The 19,425-nt window shown below is 45.4% G+C and overlaps 1 protein-coding gene across 2 annotated transcripts in view; it reads left to right on the top strand.

Moving 5' to 3' along the window:
- The first annotated feature begins 518 nt into the window (after positions 1–518).
- Positions 519–19,425, top strand: part of LOC136546306 (photosystem I chlorophyll a/b-binding protein 6, chloroplastic) — a 45,174-nt gene continuing 26,267 nt past the window's right edge. Inside the window, exons 1-5 of one of the 2 annotated variants that reach the window (XM_066538283.1) lie at positions 521–698; positions 792–995; positions 1,177–1,214; positions 1,351–1,868; positions 1,981–2,227. In XM_066538283.1, coding sequence (XP_066394380.1) covers positions 529–698; positions 792–995; positions 1,177–1,214; positions 1,351–1,868; positions 1,981–1,998 — 948 coding nt within the window. In that variant the 5' untranslated portion in view covers positions 521–528 and the 3' untranslated portion in view covers positions 1,999–2,227. Of the gene's footprint in view, positions 699–791; positions 996–1,176; positions 1,215–1,350; positions 1,869–1,980; positions 2,228–19,425 lie in introns of those variants that run through there. The other variant, XM_066538284.1, reaches the window with a different exon arrangement.

Raw genomic sequence — 19,425 nt, 5'->3', positions numbered from 1 at the left:
ATCCTATCTTTGAAATTATCCATGTAAGGTCAGACTTCACGTAGTTTTAAGTTTAATTAGTCTCTTTTATATCGTATGTTTGAACATATGCATGGAATATTAAATATAGATTAAACAAAAATTAATTGCACAAATTGCGACATTCTTTGTGAGACGAATTTTTTAAGCCTAACTAGTCCATGATTTGACAATGTGGTGCTACAGTAAACATGTGCTAATGATAGATTAATTAGGCTTAATAAATTCGTCTCGCGGATTACTGAGGACTTGTGTAATTTGTTTTATTATTACTATCTGAACACTTCTATGTGATACCCCTATGTGACACCCGATGTGACATTCCTAAACTTTAGTCCCTGGATTTAAACATCGCATATGTCGTTTGTTTCTTGCTGCAAAGCAAAGGGACGAGAAATGTAACCTAAAGCAGGAATCTTACAGGTCCATCAGCGCCTAACAGGCCGATGAAGGCCACTTTAGGTCTTAGCCATACAACGGTGCTTCCTCATCGGCTGGCTTTCCTTACAGATGCCACACCCTCTCCCTCCCTATCCTGAAACACTAATCCGATATCCGATAAAAAGCGCGCACCGGCGTGGCGCGCTTCCTCCCGAGCCCCGATCATCTTCCCCTTCCCTCCTCTTCGTCATGGCTCTGCCGTCCGCCGGCTCGTTCGCCGCATGCAGCCTCCAGCCAAGGTAAAAAAACATGGCGCACCCTCGTCTCTCTCACGCCTCCGCTGTTACGCTAACGCCGCCGCCGTGCGTCTGTGCGCTCCGTATCTTCTGCAGGAGTGCATGCATTCGGGCATGCCAAGCCCCGAGGCCGCCGCCACACCTGAAGCCGGGTGCTGCGGCGGTATCGTTTGCGAGGACGCGGCAGCAGCGCCGGGCGAACGCGGCCAAGGGTGGCGTGTCCACCGTGTGCGAGCCGCTGGGCCCCGACCGGCCGGTCTGGTTCCCCGGCAAATCCCCTCCGCCGTGGCTCGACGGCAGGTAAGTGATATCACGGTGTACATAGACATGCAACAGCTACTGTAGATGTCTAGATATATCATTACTGTCCAGTGTAGTGGATAAACTATTAAATAAACTCATAGATGTATCTAACGGATAAGATGGTGAGGTACCATTTTACTTTGTTCTGATATTTCTTCGCGATCGAATTGTCTTGCAGCCTTCCAGGAGACTTTGGATTTGACCCTCTCGGACTAGGTATAACACAAATAATGATCCAGCACAGAACAGAATGCTTGCAATATTTCGCACATTCTCTCGGTTTGTTTTTAAGAGCTTATTTATTAAACAGAAGTCTAGAACACCCAATTTTCTCCATGATTAATGTGCGCAGGCTCGGATCCGGAGTCGCTGCGGTGGTTCGCGCAGGCGGAGCTGATGCACGGGCGGTGGGCGATGCTGGCGGCGGCGGGAATCCTGATCCCGGACCTGCTGGCGCGGTGGGGCTTCATCGACGCTGGCTACTCGTGGTTCGACGCCGGGTCCCGCGAGTACTTCGCGGACCCCTGGACGCTCTTCATCTCGCAGATGGCGCTGATGGGGTGGGCGGAGAGCCGGCGATGGGCTGACTACCTCAGGCCCGGCTGCGTCGACATCGAGCCGCGCTTCCCCAACCGCAAGAACCCCGTCCCGGACGTCGGGTACCCCGGCGGGCTGTGGTTCGACTGGGCTAACTGGGGCCGCGGCTCCCCGGAGCCCGTCATGGTGCTGCGCACCAAGGAGATCAAGAACGGCCGCCTCGCCATGCTCGCCTTCGTCGGCTTCTGGTTCCAGGCCGTGTACACCGGCCAGGGCCCCATCGACAACCTCCTCGCGCACCTCGCCGACCCCGGCCACTGCAACATCTTCTCCGTACGTGCCCCGCCGGCGGCCGGCCTTGCTGACTTGCTTGCTTCGTTAGCTTTAATTTCTCACCATTTTACTCAGAAAATGTTGATGATCTGGTTGGTTTCTTATACTGCAGGCGTTGACGTCCCACTGATACGATGCTGTTTCGGAGTTTAAGACTTCAGGGAGTGGAGTAATAAGCCAAGAGAAAAGGGCCTGTTCATTTTTTTAGAATAATTGGAGTACTTCGCTTGGCCCACGTACGGTATCATTTTGGCCTGGGACATGTCAACATTTGTTTGTACCTTCATAGAAAAGTTAAACTACTTGTACAAACGTACAAATATATACCAGGCATCGCGATGATTCTGTTTACACCAAAATTTGGAAGCAGAGACTTAAAAGCTCCTAAGATCATGTCATCAAAGAAACAATTACGTACATATCGGAATTAGCTTATTCGAATGCAGCACCGGAATCGGCTTTCTTCAGGCAGCGCTGGTAGATAATGATAAAGGCTACGATCGGCACCAGGACGAAACATGATGACTCTACAAAAGGAAAAAGATTAGAGTCCAAGTTATCTTAAATTAGGAATGTTTTCCTTTATATCAAAGATTGTAACGGATCGTGATCAAGTAGGATTCATGTTCAGACTCCGGGTATAAATACCGAGCCCCGGCTATTGTAAAAAGGACAACAATCAATCCAATATACAAGTTATTTACTTTTTCGGCTCTGGCCACCCCTTAGGAGTAGGAGTAGAGTAGATCTCGGCGAATTCTTCAGCAAGTATGGCTGCATCGATCCGGTCGACCTCCACTGCTTGTTGTAAGTACCGTCATGGCTTATACCTCTATTCATATGGCTGCATCGATCCGATCGACCTCCACTGCGACTCTGGCATAAGTTAGTTATCGATTCTTGCCTAGTTCAAGTACGGCTGCATCGATCCGGTCGACGCCCACTGCATGAACTAGATCAAGGTCAAGTTATCGGCTCTACCTTAGAATGGCAGTCTTTGGTAGATTCATTAAGTTACCGATATTGCTTATTGCTTTCATTATTTATCTAAATTACAACAATATTACTCTGTTCGATTGGGATTGATCTAGATCGGCCTTATATATTATTTAGCCCATCGTTTGTTAATCTAAAACTGATCTAATCTGTGCATTAAACGATGAGTTACGTTTTATTGACTGTTTTACATCAATCTTAATCGTGCATAGCGTGCGGTTAGAGCATGTTGTGTCTTGAGTAGATTTATTGGCCAGCGAAAACCGTTCCATGGCCCGTTATCACGACCTGTGTGATTCTGCCTCACACCCCACTGTTAGCACTATGGAGTGGGGATCATTATTCGATAGATCTATTCCTAATAAGACATGACTTTAACTGTGCGCTATGCCTGAATCGGCTATTTTAGCCGATATCGAGTGCTTTCACGAACAGTTCGCATCACGAGACCGTTGAAGTAGAGATAGGTTGAAAGATGTGTTAGCTCCATGATCTTATTATTGTATTATGGCCTGCATGATTCTGCCTCAAGCCCCACTGATATTAGTAATGAGTTAGGGTCATTGAGTCTATTGTTATTTCTACGGCCTGCATGATTCTGCCTCATGCCCCACTGGTCATAGCGATAGATGAGATCTAACATGTTCATTAGATTTATCTTTATTAAACGGTTAAATGGTATTGAATTGTTTCTTTATATAAAAGGGGTTTGGTTGTTTGTAATCATTGGCTCAGCATAAACCAATCATTGATGACATCTTATTACTATTGATTAATATCTGCTCAAATAACGACATTTATCTTGAATGATAACCGATTTTTCTTATATAACCTAATGAGCTTTAACCAATTTATTATCATGAATATGCTGGAATCGGCTATTTAGTCGATCTCCTTTCATATCGGCTCTCAGAGCCGCATATTCGGGACTGTCTGGCAACATCGGTAAGTTTCGCCCTTAATTACTAATAAGCTTTCTCTCCTTGTCAATTATAGGGTCAAATTGACTGGCACGTCTTGGGAGGAGTGCGTAGGATCGACCATCCCTGCGCTGAAGCTAGGCGGATCTACAGCTATATCGAGCAGACCCTTTGGCTTGCTGCATGAGTCCTCGACATGAGACAAAAATTCTATGTCGACACATGTTTCTGGCACGCTCGGTGGGACCCCACAATCATCATGGCGGTTCACAACAACAATGACATCCTTATGCTGCATTATGAAGATCTACCTGATGGGGATAAGGGTATCATCAGCAAAGCTATAGAAGAGTTTCAGAACAAATGTTTGTTGTCCTACACCAAAACACGTGACAACACAATTATTTAGAAATTTCTACTACTAAGAGTTCTACTACACGGGCAAACAGATATAACTGAAGATGAAGATAGACGTTTCTTTAAGAAAGTTGTAGACAAATCTGTTCGTGATGCCATATCAAGCCATAACGAAGCTTTCGTGGACATATTCCACAACGCTATGAAAGAGACGATTCATGGATTTCTAGTTGGTCAAGGCGGACCGGCTTATTACAACATTTCAGATCCGTCGACCCAAGGGACTAATCAAGTCGATATCAGCCATCAAGAAGCAGCACCAGCTGGTAATGGTGATGTCCAGACAGTTCAGGGTTCATCTGAACAGGCTCAAGGAACTACTACGAATCAGATATAGTATAATCCTGGACCATCAGTACAGCATGTGCAACAGCCGGCGGGGCAAAGTCAGAACTAGGTGATCAATTTTGGCACATCAGGCCATATACCATCGTTAGCTCAAAAAATAGCACCATCAATTTAAAGGATCTGTAGAGATATAGATTCTTATGTCTACAATCAGAGACTTCAAGCAGCAAGCCAGCAAAGGGCCCAGCAGATTGAGATTCCACAAGGGTATCACTATGGCATGGATTATAACACCCTTCACATGATGCCAAATCTTGGATACCAAGGCACATGGAATTTCAATCCACAGATGGGTCAGCAGGTGCAAAGAAATCTAAATCCACAATATGATGAATTACTACTAAGGGTTACCGAGATGATGAAGAATCAGTTCGATCTGATGCCAAAAGGACTAACCTTTTCATACAAACGCCCATATCTAGAATGGTATGATTTGATCGCTCTTCTCACAAATTATAGGCACCCAGAATTCGCTAAGTTCACTGGCCCAGACAGTACAAGCACGATAGAATATATCAGTTGGTATCTTACACAATTGGGCGAAGCATCAGTTGAGGATGCCCATCGAGTTCGTTTCTTCTCTCTGTCCTTATCAGGGCCAGCCTTCACTTGGTTTTCATCATTGCCAGTCAATTCCATTGTCAATTGGGCTGACCTAGAGAAGAAGTTTTATACATATTTTTACACTAGAACTAGAGAAAAGAAGATTACCGATTTGACAACTATAAGACAGAAGACTAATGAATCAGGCACTGAATTTCTTCAGAGGTTTCGAGAAACCAGGAACTTGTGCTTCTCCTTAAACTTGGCCGATGATCAACTAGCTACTTTAGCTATTCAAGGAATGCTGCCGATGTGGAAAGAAAAGCCGCTAGGACAAGAATTTGACAACTTGAGTCAATTGGTTCAATGAGTAGTAGCACTCAATAGCCAATTCTAGAGTATGCGTAGAGATATCCGGTTCCAGAAGAGTACCACAATAGCCAAAGCTTATGATCCATACTCAATCGATGACGGCTATGAAGACGAAGAAGAAGAGGTTGCTGTGGTTGAATGGAATTGGGCCAAGAAGACAGTGATGGTGCCAAATCCTTGGAGAAGAGGAGTCGAGGAGAGCTATGACTTTGATGTCACCAAATCAAATAAGCTCTTTGATTTCTTACTTGAGAAAGGGCAGATCAAGTTGCCCGATGGTCATGTCATGTTGCCCCTGATCAATTAAAGAATAAGAAGTTCTGCAAATTCCATAACGCTACTTCTCATTCCACCAACGAATGCAAAAAATTCTGACAGCATATACAGAGGGCTATTCAGCAAGAGAGGCTCAAATTTGATACGCCTCAGAAAATGAAAGTTGATGATAATCCTTTCTTAGGAGATCAAAACATGGTTGATGCTGGGCTATTTAAAGGAAAAACTAAGGTCCTAACATCAACCAAATCAAAAGAAGCTAGAACATTCGATCCCTAAATGCAAATATCGGCTGACGAGTATAGATATATTAGGAGATGTCGTGTCGAGCAAAAGAGCTGATACAAGCAGGGAGAGACGTCAAAAGCAGAGACGACAAAGCCGCGGGTTACATCTCGGATTCTATTGAATAAGTGGCAGCGGCAGAAAGAAAATGATTGTCAGCGTTGGTTAAAGGATCAAGCATACCAGCATCAACTAAAAGAAGAGAGGTATGAAAGGAAACAAGCTAAATTATATTGAAATTTCTTCAGACATTGCTGGAATGAAGGTTTGTAGTTGCCTACCAGACATGATTATCCAGAATATAGCAATCAATATCTAGAGTATAGGCAGTCTCAAATCAGCCGCCAGTCTATCCATGCTCAAGATGCATATCATCATAATAACATGGATCGGCGCTTAAAAAATAAAAGTGTTCATGATCGGCTTGGAAAAGGAGTGTTGACCAGGACTGGGCTGATCATGAAGAGAAAGGCAATGAAAGAAAATATGTTTGGCAGGAGGGCCAATGGTGTCCAGGAGGTTTAACAAGAAGCCAGAAGAGAAGGGTGCAACGCCTAAGAAATAAAGAGACGGAACAGGCTCAGGCATCTGGTAAACCTCAAGTATGGCGTACCAAGCAGACATCCGATAGAATGCAACCATTGGCTAATATCCAAATGGTTTTTCTGTTGCTATCAGAATTCAGAGCTCCGATAGATCAAGAAGTTTATTTGGATTTCAATGAATCGGAGTATGAGGAGATAGTTGCCAAGTTAACGGTTGTACAACAAGCAATATTTGACAAACCAGTCAAACATCGGCACTTAAAAGCTTTATATATAAAAGGTCTTGTTGATGGGAAGTCGATGAACAAGATGTTGGTGGATGGAGGTGCGTTTGTCAATCTTTTGACTTACACTACTTTTCGTAAACTTGGCAAAGCACCAGAAGATATAATGGAGACTGACATGATGCTTAAAGACTTTGGAGGTAATACGTCTAAGACCTGGGGGGGCAATAAATGTCGAACTAACAATCAGAAGCAAGACTCTGCTCACAACATTCTTTGTCATCGATGGAAAAGGGTCGTACAGTTTGCTCCTCGGTCACGATTGGATTTATGCGAACTGCTGTATACCATCGACCATGCATCTGTGTTTGATTCAATGGCATGGACATGATGTCAAAATGGTTCGTGCTGATGAGTCCATGAGCATCACAACAGTCGATCCAGTCTTTTGGGAACTAGGAGACTTCGAATGTTTTTCTAGCAAGTCATGGGAAGGAGGCTTCATTAAGATCAACAATGAAAGCCAACAGCCGATGCAAGTGATCAGCTCTAAGAGTTTGTTTTAGTAGAAAAGTCACGGCTTCACATCGGCCGTTGGATTAAAGGAAAAATAAACATTGAGCCTTGGAGATAGATTTAGGCCGATGTATATGAATGCTGAGTCAAAGTGCAAGTGTTATTTAGAGTTAATTGATTTCTCAAAGGAGTTCTATTTTTGTTTACACCAAGATTTGGAAGGAGACTCACAAAGACCCAGAAGCTCCTAGGATCGTATCATCAAGGGATCGGTTGCGGGTAGATTAGAAACAGCTAATTTAGACGCAAAATCTAGGAATCGGCTTTCTTTGGACAGCGCCAACAGATAATGACAAGGCTACGATCAATGCCAAGATGAAAACATGTTGGACTCTACAAAAAGGGAAACATTAGAGTCCAAGTTATCTTAAATTAGGAATATTTTCATTTTTATGCCAAAGTCTGTAACAAATCATGCTCAAATAGGATTCATGTTTAGGCTCCGGGTATAAATACCAAACCCCGGCTATTGTAAAAAAGAACCAATCAATCAAATACAAGTCAATTACTTTTTTAGCTCCAGCCACCTCTTAGGAGTAGGAGTAGAGTAGATCTCAGTGAGTTCTTCAACAAGTACGGCTACATCAATCCTGTCGACCTCCACTGCTTGTTGTAAGTACCGTCATGGTTTATACCTCTGTTCGTATGGCTGCATCGATCCGGTCGACCCCCACTGTGGCTCTAGTATAAGCTAGTTATCAACTCTTGCCTAATTCAAGTATAGCCTGTGTAATTCTGCCTCATACCCCACTGCTTGAATTAGATCAAGGTCAAGTTATTAGCTCTACCTTTGAATGGTAGTCTCTGGTAGATTCATTATGTTACCGATATTGCTTATTGCTTTCATTGTTTATCTAATTACAACAATATCACTCTGCCCGATTGAGATTGATCTGGATCAGCCTTATATCTTATTTAACCCATCATTTGCTAATCTTAAACTGATCTAATCTATATCTTAAAAGATGAATTATGTTTTTATTAGCTATTTTATATCAATCTTAATCGTGCATGGCGTGTGGTTAAGGCATGTTTGATCTTGAGTAGATCTATTGGTTAGCGAGAACCGTTCCATGGCCCATCATCACGGCCTATGGGATTCTGCCTCTTACCCCACTGTTGGCACCATGGAGTGGGGATTGTCAGTTGGTAGATCCGTTCCTGAGAAGGCATGACCTTAACTGTGCGCTATGCCTAAATCGGCTGTTTAGCCGACATCGAATGCTTTTATGAACAGTTCACATCACGAGATCGTTGAACTAGAGATAAGTTGAAAGATGTGTTAGCCCCATGATCTTGTTATTGTATTACGGCCTGCATGATTCTACCTTATGCCCCACTGATATTAGTAATGAGTTAGGATCGTCGAATCTATTGTTGTTTCTACGGCCTGCATGATTCTGCCTCATGCCCCACTAGTCATGGCGATAGATGAGATCTAATATGTTCATTAGATTTATCTTTATTAGATTGTTGAGCGGTGTTGAATTGTTTCTTTACATAAACAGGAGTTCAGTTACTTGTAATCATTGGCTCAGTATAAACCAACCATCATCGATATCTTATTGCCATTGATTAATGTTTGCTTAAATGATATTTATTCTGAATGATAACCATTTCTTCTTCACATGACCCCATGAGCTCTAACTAACTTATTCTCATGAATATACTGGGATCGACTATTTAGCTGATTTCCTTCCATATCGGCTCTCATAGCCATACTTTCGGAACTGTCTGGCAATACCGGCAAGTTCCGCCCTTAATTACTGATGAACTTTCTCTCCTTGTCAATTACAGGGTCAAATTGACTAGCACGCCTCGGGAGGATTGCGCAGGATCGACCAACTCTGCGCTGAAGCTAGGCGGATCTGCTCCATTGAGCGTACCCTTCCGGCTTGCTGCGTGTGTCCTCGGCATGGGACAAAATTCTATGTCGACAGTTTTGCTTAATAGGACGCTTGACCTGGGTTGGTTAATTGTTTGAACTTTGATATGAAAAGTTCTGCGGGATGTTATCCTAACATTTGATCAACATTTGATAGCCGATTCGTTCTCGGCTCTAATAGCCAGTACCAGGGGGGTATCGCCTCTAGTTCAAAAAATGAAAATCTTCAAAGATAATGAAAGCCGATACGATATGTATCGCCTATAGAGCAAAAACAAAAAGCAAAAAAAATAGTCATACACAAGGGCATTGCACTGAGGCACATACATGAAAGAATAGGAGTCTTTGTTTATCAGATTACCCTAAGTACAGACTAATCAAAGACCTTGTTCACCACATCATTAGCGGATGTGATGTCTACTATGGCCTCCGCTACCATGATGAATTCTTCGAGCAGGTCCTCATGCTCCTCAGGGCCGTCGCCCATTGGGAAACCAGTCTCCATGGCATGGAGCTCATACCTAGTTTGGACTTGTGCCGCGGTCAGTGCCACCACCGTACCATGATGAACACCGTAGAGGGCAATCTCCTGAACACGGACCAAGACGTCTTGGAGATGAGCGTCGATAGGGGAACCTCGTGCATTGATGACATCCGGGGTCACGTTCATCACCAGTTGGAGAGACTCTAACTACACCGTCAGGGCTAACAGTCACAGGAATAAAAGATTATCAAGATAAATATAATGGAAATCAGAATGAGGTGTTCTTGGAATTTATCTTACCCACCACCATGGCATTAGACTCAGCCAGCCATGGTTGGATGACCCTGGCCTCCTCCTCAGCCACGTGAAGGGCGACCTGAGAGACCCTGAGGCGAATCTCCAGTTGGCCGTTCTCCCAAGTTGCCTCGGAATAACGATTCTGAGCCATCCTCCACTCATGAAGGTAGCGCCGGGTGTCATCGCCATTGTAGGAGTTGGAAGAATCCAATGACGAGGCCGGCATAGAAGATGCGGCGTCAGAAGGCCCACTAGCCCTAGGAAGGGGATGAAGACTATCATTCACAACAAACCTATAGGTGAGTTGGAACTATTCATCATCACAAACAAAAAATGTCAATCTCACCTCATGCGTCGGAGACGCTGGTTCATTGGCATGTTATCCTACGGGATTTCCTCCGCCACGTGCTTGCCTCAGTTGTCTTAACCAGCCATGAGGGATGATTGGATCTATGAGAGGGAGACAGAAAACCACTATAGGGTTTTGGCAGGTAGAGAAGAGCAAAGGAACAGTTGTGAGTGGAGATGTGTTCGAGGCCAAAGCCACCAGCTGATATTTGAAGACCTAAAGCGAAGAGGCGGACACCCCAAGACACGCAAAAGGCAACCACAATTAATGGAAGGCGAAGCGCCACTTTACTAATGCTGATGGGAATACGACGTTGAGCAACTGGAGGCAGGAAATCGAAGGGTTATCTTAATAAAAGCCATGTTTTCAGACTTGATTGGATTAGAAGTCTAGGATCGGCTGTATCAAATCGGCTCTTTAGCCAAAAAAGAAGCGTAATTAAATAACAGAGAGTATGATCAATTCTACACAAGATACACGTTGACATGCAGATTTCAAGTCTGGAACGTCATGGGTCGCTCTCAAAATTTCTAAGCCGAATAGCATCAGCTCCCATAATCCGTTTGACTTCTTCAGCTGATCTAGGGATGCTCTCGAAGATCTACTTATGATGGTCAATGGCAATGAGACTCTAGAGAAAGCTAGGGATGGATTACCCTTGACGACCAAAAGTGAGATAGCCAGTATGGTTGCCTAATCAGGAGAAACCTTATCGGATCAAACGTTGTGCACCTGGTAATATTTACATTTTTGGAAACACTAAGAGGAGAAGAGGAATTCGGCAGAGCAATCGAATGGGGAATATTTAAAGGAAGATTACCCTAATGTTTGGAGTAATACTTGACAACCAATTTGCTCAACTGTTAGTTCTAATAATCGATACTAGAAAGGTATCACTTCTAGTGCGAAGATAAACCCAGAATGGTAAAAGCCGATACGATACGTGTCGCCCGCAGGAGCGAGGCAAACACAGACAAAGTGGTGCATGAAGTAAAAGGAAAATCATTGGAGATGATGGAATTGTTTGCTTGATGTCACTTATTATAAGCTATAGACCAGAAAACACTTTGTTCACTATATCATCGGCCTGGGAGGTTAGGACTACAAAGATTGCAGCGTCAGAGAAATTCTCGACTGGGCGCTCATAATCTCCAGGGTATCCGGTGGCTGGAGCTCCATGGGGAAGAAGTCGAAGATCATGGTCGGAGTGAACTTGTGCAACAGCCAGCGCCATGGCAGCGCCATAACGAACGCCATGAAGAGCAACTTCTCTGACATAGTTTGGGATGTCGTACAAGCAAACTACCACAACGGTGCCCCTGGCATTGACGAATCCCGCCGCATGGTTCGTAGCTAAACGGAGGCTTTCCAGCTGAGACGATAGATCTAAAGGATATAAGGAAGAGGTGATCAGGGTATTGGAGGCAAAAGTTAAGAAGAAACAGAAAATTATGGTAAATATCTTACCAGCAATTCTGGCTTCAAGCTTGGTCAGCCTCTCCTGCACCGAGTTAGCCTTAGGGGTGATTGGCCCTGAACTATGGCTAGAGCTGACTCCGCAATAGCAAGGCAGTTGGCAAGTTTCTTGCTGGTCCAATCAATGGAAGCGGTCAAGTCATCGTTATCTCTTGGCCTCCTCAGATAGCGAGGAAGCTAGCAACAAATTGGTGCTGAGGATGACTCCAAAGGCTGAGTAGAGTCAGCCCTCTGCTCTGAAATGACAGGAGAATCACGAGGTGCACCCTCTTGATGATGGATGTGCTGGCGCGATGATGTAGATCCATCAAGAGCCTCCTCAGCAGATCTATTGCTGTTCTCCATTATCTCAAGCCTATGGAAAAAGCAGAAACTATACTATGGATGCAGAAAGTTTGAGACGAAGTGGGTGGTTTTCGATCTAGAGCCATGGCCCGTATATATAGCCCAGGAAGGCAAGAAGATAGACTTCACCGAGGGTGTAAAACTAAAATTAGGAACAGAAACGGATCGACACTCTGGAAATTTAGGGGATAGATAACAAAAAAATAACAAATTCGGACTTATTACTTCCCTGAATTACAAAATATCATGGGGCGGATACGAAGAATTTACATTGACCAGAGACCGACTCACCAAGACTTCTTTGGATTGAAGGGAGTCCGAATCCCCATAAGGCCGAAGGTCATCATGAACGGAGTCACGTCGGCCCATTAATAGAATTGTGCTAGGAAAAGGGGAAAGGCCACCCAACAGATGCCCAGCTGATTCTCGGTGGCTAGGAAACTGTGGGAAAGAAGCATGTGGCTTTCCCGGTGGGCATTTGGTGGAACGAACAAGGGAAAGGTGTCCACACATTTTAGTCCTTACAAACACAAGAACAGCTCTGTGAGCATGGTGAGAAGACACAGGTGATATCAAAAGACTTCTTCTAGCTATAGTAGCTAATCCTCTTGCTCGACAAGGTGCTAGAATGAGCGACACAATCACCCTATGCACAAGGATTCTTCTAACCACTCAAGATCTTCATAGTAAAAGAATGGACCATGGAGGGTTCGGCAGAGCTAGAAGCACTCGAGGGAGCAGATGGAAGAAAAACATGGCTGGATTGTTGATTTGCTCTCACCAGGGTCGGATAAACATTTTATAGCCGACCCAAAAAGATGAATCCAAGTGCTCGTGAAGCAGTGATGCTCTTGTAAAAGTTTTGAGGCATAGGCTCATGTGATGCGGATGGCAACAAATAGTAGATCCTAGATCAAGATTCTCTGCCTACAACTGTAGATGAATCAGGGATACAGACATGATAATTTTGGAATAAAATTACTTTTATCCCAAAATTGGAGGGCATGTGTTTACACCAAAATTTGGAAGGAGTCTCACGGAGACTTAAAAGCTCCTAAGATTATGTCATCAAGGAAGCAATTGCGTGCAGATCGAAATTAGCTGATTCGAATGCAGCATCGGAATTGGCTTTCTTCATGCAGCGCTGGCAAATAATGACAAAGGCTACGATCGGTGCCAGGACGAAACATGATGGACTCTACAAAAGGGGAAAGATTAGAGTCCAAGTTATCTTAAATTAGGAATGTTTTCCTTTATACCAAAGATTATAATGAATTGTGATCAAGTAGGATTCATGTTTAGACTCTGGGAATAAATACCGAGCCCCGGCTATTGTAAAAAGGACAACAATCAATCCAATATACAAGTCATTTACTTTTTTGGCTCTGGCCACCCCTTAGGAGTAGGAGTAGAGTATGGCTACATCGATCTGGTTGACCTCCACTACTTGTTGTAAGTACTATCATGGCTTATATCTCTGTTCGTACGACTGCATCGATCCGGTTGACCTCCACTGCGACTCTGGTATAAGTTAGTTATCGATTCTTGTCTAGTTCAAGTATGGATGCATCGATCCGGTCAACCCGCACTGCATGAACTAGATCAAGGTCAAGTTATCGGCTCTACCTTAGAATGGCAGTCTTTGGTAGATTCATTAAGTTACCGATATTGCTTATTGCTTTCATTATTTGTCTAAATTATAGCAATATCACTCTATCCGATTGGGATTGATCTAGATCGGCCTTATATATTGTTTAGCCCATCATTTGTTAATCTAAAACTGATCTAATCTGTGCATTAAATGATGAGTTACGTTTTATCGGCTGTTTTACATCAATCTTGATCGTGCATAGCGTGCGGTTAGAGCATGTTGCGTCTTTAGTAAATTTATTGGCTAGCGAAAACCGTTCCATAGCCCGTTATCATGGCCTGTGTGATTCTTCCTCACACCCCACTGTTAGCACCATGGAGTGGGGATCATTATTCGGTAGATCTATTCCTGATAAGGCATGACTTTAATTGTGCGCTATGACTGAATCGGTTGTTTTAGCCGATATCGAGTGCTTTCACGGACAGTTCGCATCACGAGGCCATTGAAGTAGAGATAGGTTGAAAGATATGTTAGCCTCATGATCTTATTATTGTATTACGACCTGCATGATTCTGCCTCATGCCCCACTGGTATTAGTAATGAGTTAGGGTCGTTGAGTTTATTGTTATTTCTACGGCCTGCATGATTCTACCTCATGCCCCACTGGTCATAGCGATAGATGAGATCTAACATGTTCATTAGATTTATCATTATTAAATGGTTAAATGGGGTTGAATTGTTTCTTTATATAAAAGGGGTTCGGTTGCTTGTAATCATTGGCTCAGCATAAACCAATCATTGTTGACATCTTATTGCCATTGATTAATATCTATTCAAATAACGACATTTATCTTGAATGATAACCGATTCTTCTTATACAACCCAATGAGTTTTAACCAATTTATTCTCATGAATATGCTAGAATCAGCTATTTAGTCGATCTCCATTCATATCGGCTCTCTGAGCCGCACATTCGGGACTGTCTGGCAACACCGGCAAGTTCTGCCCTTAATTACTAATAAGCTTTCTCTCCTTATCAATTATAGGGTCAAATTGACTAGCACGTCTTGGGAGGAGTACGTAGGATCGACCATCCCTGCGCTAAAGCTAGGCAGATCTATAGCTCCATTGAGCATTCCCTTCTGGCTTGCTGCGTGTGTCCTCGGCACGGGACGAAAATTCTGTGTCGACAGATACTAACCAGCACACTTTTCTTAAAGCTCCAACACCATATAGATAGACAAAATTTGTTGACGTGGACGATGTACATAGTACTAGCCAGTTTGCGGTGCCACGCCTTCACTTCCTGTCTAGATAGTTTCTTCGATTGTTGGATGGACGTCTGTGATACGATCGTACTGCAGTGTTAGGTACGTGAGTATACATTTAGAGGAGCTGGAGGGCCAATGGTACAAAGGGAACAAACAAGACAACGAGGGCATCAATGGATTATACATTTAGAAACCCAAACACATCCCCATCTCTTATACAGTAACTATTCTTCTTGTTCCTCCAATCATCATATATGAAATCTCTAGATTTTCTTGTCAGCTCCTGTCTAGGACCTAATACCGGGGTACCCAATGTGGTGGAACTAATAACCATTGGATGTTGACGCTCCTGGTCAGACAAGAACGCAACTACGCTTCTTGCCTAAACGACGGAAGATTGGTTCTACCTCGCCCGACCCTCGAGGGCTAGACTCCGCCTCGCCCGACGGCTGAAGGCTGGCTCCACCTCGCCCGACGGCTGAGGGCTGGCTCTGCCTCGCCCGACGGCTGAGGGCTAGCTCCGCCTCGCTCGATGACTGCACCCTGCTCCTTCCTGATGATGAGTAGGAGGTAAGATAGGACACTCAGGTCAACCATAGTACCGAGGACCATGCCATGCATGCCTGTAGAAAGGTATCGCCAGGATATGATGGGACAGGCGCTTTAAGCCCTTTCTAACCTGACAGATCCTGAATAGTGTTGTAGGTGCTGACTTTTGTCCTACAGTGTTGTAGGTGCCGCCATCAGCCCTTGGGCATGGATACTAACATAGGCATACGACAGCCACTATAGTCCAAGAGAGAACTCACATCATCAACATAACAGGCGTATAGTCACTTCCCCATCTACTCCCTATAGAGTCATGGCTTGGAACCCTAACACACCACACCATCCCCCGAGGGAGGATGGGACGTGACCACTTGCTAAAATGAAGCCAGAGCCTAGCCCTATCAGGATCAGCAAGGCATGCTATCCCGAGCATGGTCTACCATGACAGCAGGGTAGGCTCAAGGGAAAAGGAAGACCTGGCACCTTCGAAGGACCTCCTCTACCTTTGGTTTTTTCCTCTTTCTCCCATCTATAACCCCTACCCCCCTCTTGGTCTATAAAAGGGAGGGTAGGGCACCCCACTTGGGGGACAGATCAATTCAACACACAACACATAGTCAAGCAGCAATCGAGCTCTTGGAGTCCTTTTGACCTTTCCATCAGAGACTTGGGACATATCCCTCTCTCAACCGTTTGTACCCCCTACTATGAACCTTTTTTGGTTCTAATAACACAAACAGCAGCAAACTGGACGTAGGGACATTCTGCCCGAACTAGTATAAACCTTGTATCCTTTAGTACACCATCCGAGCCTAACGCGCAACAATATAAATTTGCTAGTTGGTGTTTGTTTGAAACACTGACAGTTGGCGTGCCAGGTAGGGGCCTTTGCATGTTCCAAATCAGGCCTCGAATGGCTAACCATGCAATCAGTTGTGTCCTAGGTGCACACGTGTGTTTTGGTGACCTGGACTTCATCGTCACGGTGGGAGGAGAGTTGGCATTGGCCCACGCCGCCATCCAATCTCTCCCCTCCATCAACTTCAACTACGGTGGGCTTGAGCGCTAGCTCGGCATCCCCCTTGGACCCTAGCCATCTAGGGAGGACCTGCATTGCCTCACCCTCTCTCTAGAACACTTTGCATGGAACACCCCGATGGCGCTTTCGTTCGGTCTCCGCAATGCCGCAATGACCGTTAGCCATCTTGTGGCACAGCACATGATCTCGTCCCCCGTAAACAACGAGTTCATGGGGATGATCGAAAGCATCATGAATCCCTCCATGGCCTCCTTGTGGAGGGGCTGGGGTTGGACTCTGGCTCTAACTCCAGCAGGGGGAGCCATCACCCCTCCCAGGAAAGTTTCATGGCGGGTACCCCCGAGGAACACGTTGAAAGCATCTCCATGGAGGAGGCTACCTCGGTAGGCAACCTCGGTGGTGAAACCAAAGGGGAGATAGTGACCCCACCTCGCATAGGGATGGAGCAGCTGAGAGCCCAAAAGTGAGAGATCGATGAAGCTAGACAACAGCTTGTTCGAGAATACGTGGAGGTCGATCGGGAGATCGAACGCCACGGAGACGATGGGCATGCAAGCATCGTGGCCCATGACGTAAACCAAAGGATCATCGTCAATGAGGAAACCCTTCCTCACTTTGTTCGGGCAAGCCAGAACATCACCACCGCACCAGCCTTGCTTCGTGGCCTTCTAGAGGGCGCGACGCTCGAGGATTGTTTGGCCCACTGCGAGATTCGCATGCTGCTCGAGCATGCGACGGCATAGTAGGCGGAAAGCTCATTGTCTCAGTGATGTGAGCTTGACACCAGCCAGCGCATGCCCTCGGTGCACCCCGCTAGGGACGCATCAGTCCACCAGGCACCACAAGGCGGCAGGCGGCGTGCTGTGATCCCGATACATCAACGTCTCGGCCACAACCACAATGCACGCATCACCCTCGATGCCCGTAGACACACCTATAGCGACCCAAGAGAAGGAGCCCACCATGGCTATCAACCTCATTGCGGCGGACGCTATGATAGTGGCGAGGACCAAAGCCCAAGCCTCAGCCTGCTAGGCCCTCTGGCCTTCAGCCAGCACATCCTCAACGCCCCTTTCCCACCAAGGTACCGACCACCTACCAATATCCCTAAGTACTCTACGGAGACAAACCCTGAACTTTAGCTCGAAGACTATCGGCTTGCCTATGAAGCCGGTGGTGTGGATAATGATGACTTCATTATCCGCAACCTTCCAGTGTTCTTGGCCGATTCGGCATGAGCATGGTTGGAACACCTGCCGTCTAACGCAATCTAGAGTTGGGCGGTTTTGAAGGAGATCTTTGTGGGAAATTTCTAGGGCACATACAAGCACCCTAAGAACCCATGGGACCTCAAGAACTGCTGTTAGAAGGCCAGTGAGACCCTCTGTGGGTACATTCGATGCTTTTCCTAAAAGTGCAACGAGCTCCCTAACGTCACTGACGCCAATGTGATAGGAGCCTTCCTATTTGGGATGACCTGTGAGTCCTTGGTTCATAAGCTAGGACGTAGGGGCCTACAAACCACCAAGGAACTCCTGGACATTGCCACCAGTCATGCCTTAGGAGAAGAGACAGTCGGAGCGATCTTCGATCGCCTTGAGGGCAAGGCAAGGTGAGATGAGGGTGCTGGCGAAGGCACCTCCAATTGTTCCACCAAAAGGAAGAATAAAAAGCAACAGCATGAGGACTCGCTCGTGGCTGCTGCTGACCGCAAGGGTGGTTAGAAGCCCATGGAGGGCACTCTGAACCACTTCAAAAAAACTACTCGAGGGGCCATGCCCGAACCACACCTTTCCTGTTAAGCATCTGCTCAAGGACTACAGCCTCATGCGGCGGTTCTTGTCTGGAGGCTCCAACAAAGGGGAGTAGGGGAAAGACCCTACCCCCACTACGGATGACACCGAGGAGAAGGATGATGGCTTTCCAACACCGGATGGTGAAAGGTCCTTGTATGGTTTTGGTAATTGAGTGACAACCTAGGTGGACTAATTGTGTTTATGTGAGATACATAGGTTATTAGTCCACAGGTATATATGTGTGAGCAACATATGCCATGAAGGTAAAAATGGCTTGGAGATGTTGCAAAGCTCACACATGTGATGATGAAGGAGCTCATTGCACATGAGACATGACATTGAATCATGTGATCAAGGTGGAGAAGATCAAGACAAGACTTGGCTTGATGGACCGGTTGCAAGCGTGAAGGGCAAGTTAGAGGCTTTGGAGCAATGGACCGCGTGGTGGTGAAGCTTGAGCAAGACTTGGTGCCGATGGACGAAGGCAATGGTGAAAAGCAAGTGATGTCATGATCGATGAACCAATATGATCATGTGATGATATGAAGTGGATCATATCATTGTTGATCATGTTGGTGCATGTGTTGCATCAACATTGGAGGAGATGGAATGGAATGCACAAGACAAAGGTATAACCTAGGGCATTTCATTTCATCAGTCATAGGTGTGTAGAGAAGTTGATGACTGGGTTTAGGATAGATGGCCATACTATCAAGAGGGGCAAACTTGTTTGCATATCGGTCATCTAAGTGCCACTCGAGTGATCTAACTTTGCATCATCGCTAGGATTGAGTGGCATGGCAAGTTGAGTGGCTAATCCTTTGAAAAATGATTGTGAAAATGCTAACACACATACACATGGTGGTGTACACTTGGTGGTGTTGACACAATTACAAAGGAGATGAAGTTGGAGTTGATGTGGATCAACTCGGCGATGGAACGGAGGTGAGAAGGGTTTGAAACTCCATCGGTG

This window comes from Miscanthus floridulus, chromosome 3 (genome assembly GCF_019320115.1).
Source record: "Miscanthus floridulus cultivar M001 chromosome 3, ASM1932011v1, whole genome shotgun sequence".
In the NCBI taxonomy this organism is placed as follows: domain Eukaryota; kingdom Viridiplantae; phylum Streptophyta; class Magnoliopsida; order Poales; family Poaceae; genus Miscanthus; species Miscanthus floridulus.
The sequence above is the reverse complement of the archived record's forward strand: the minus strand, read 5'-3'. Positions and strand labels throughout refer to the sequence as shown.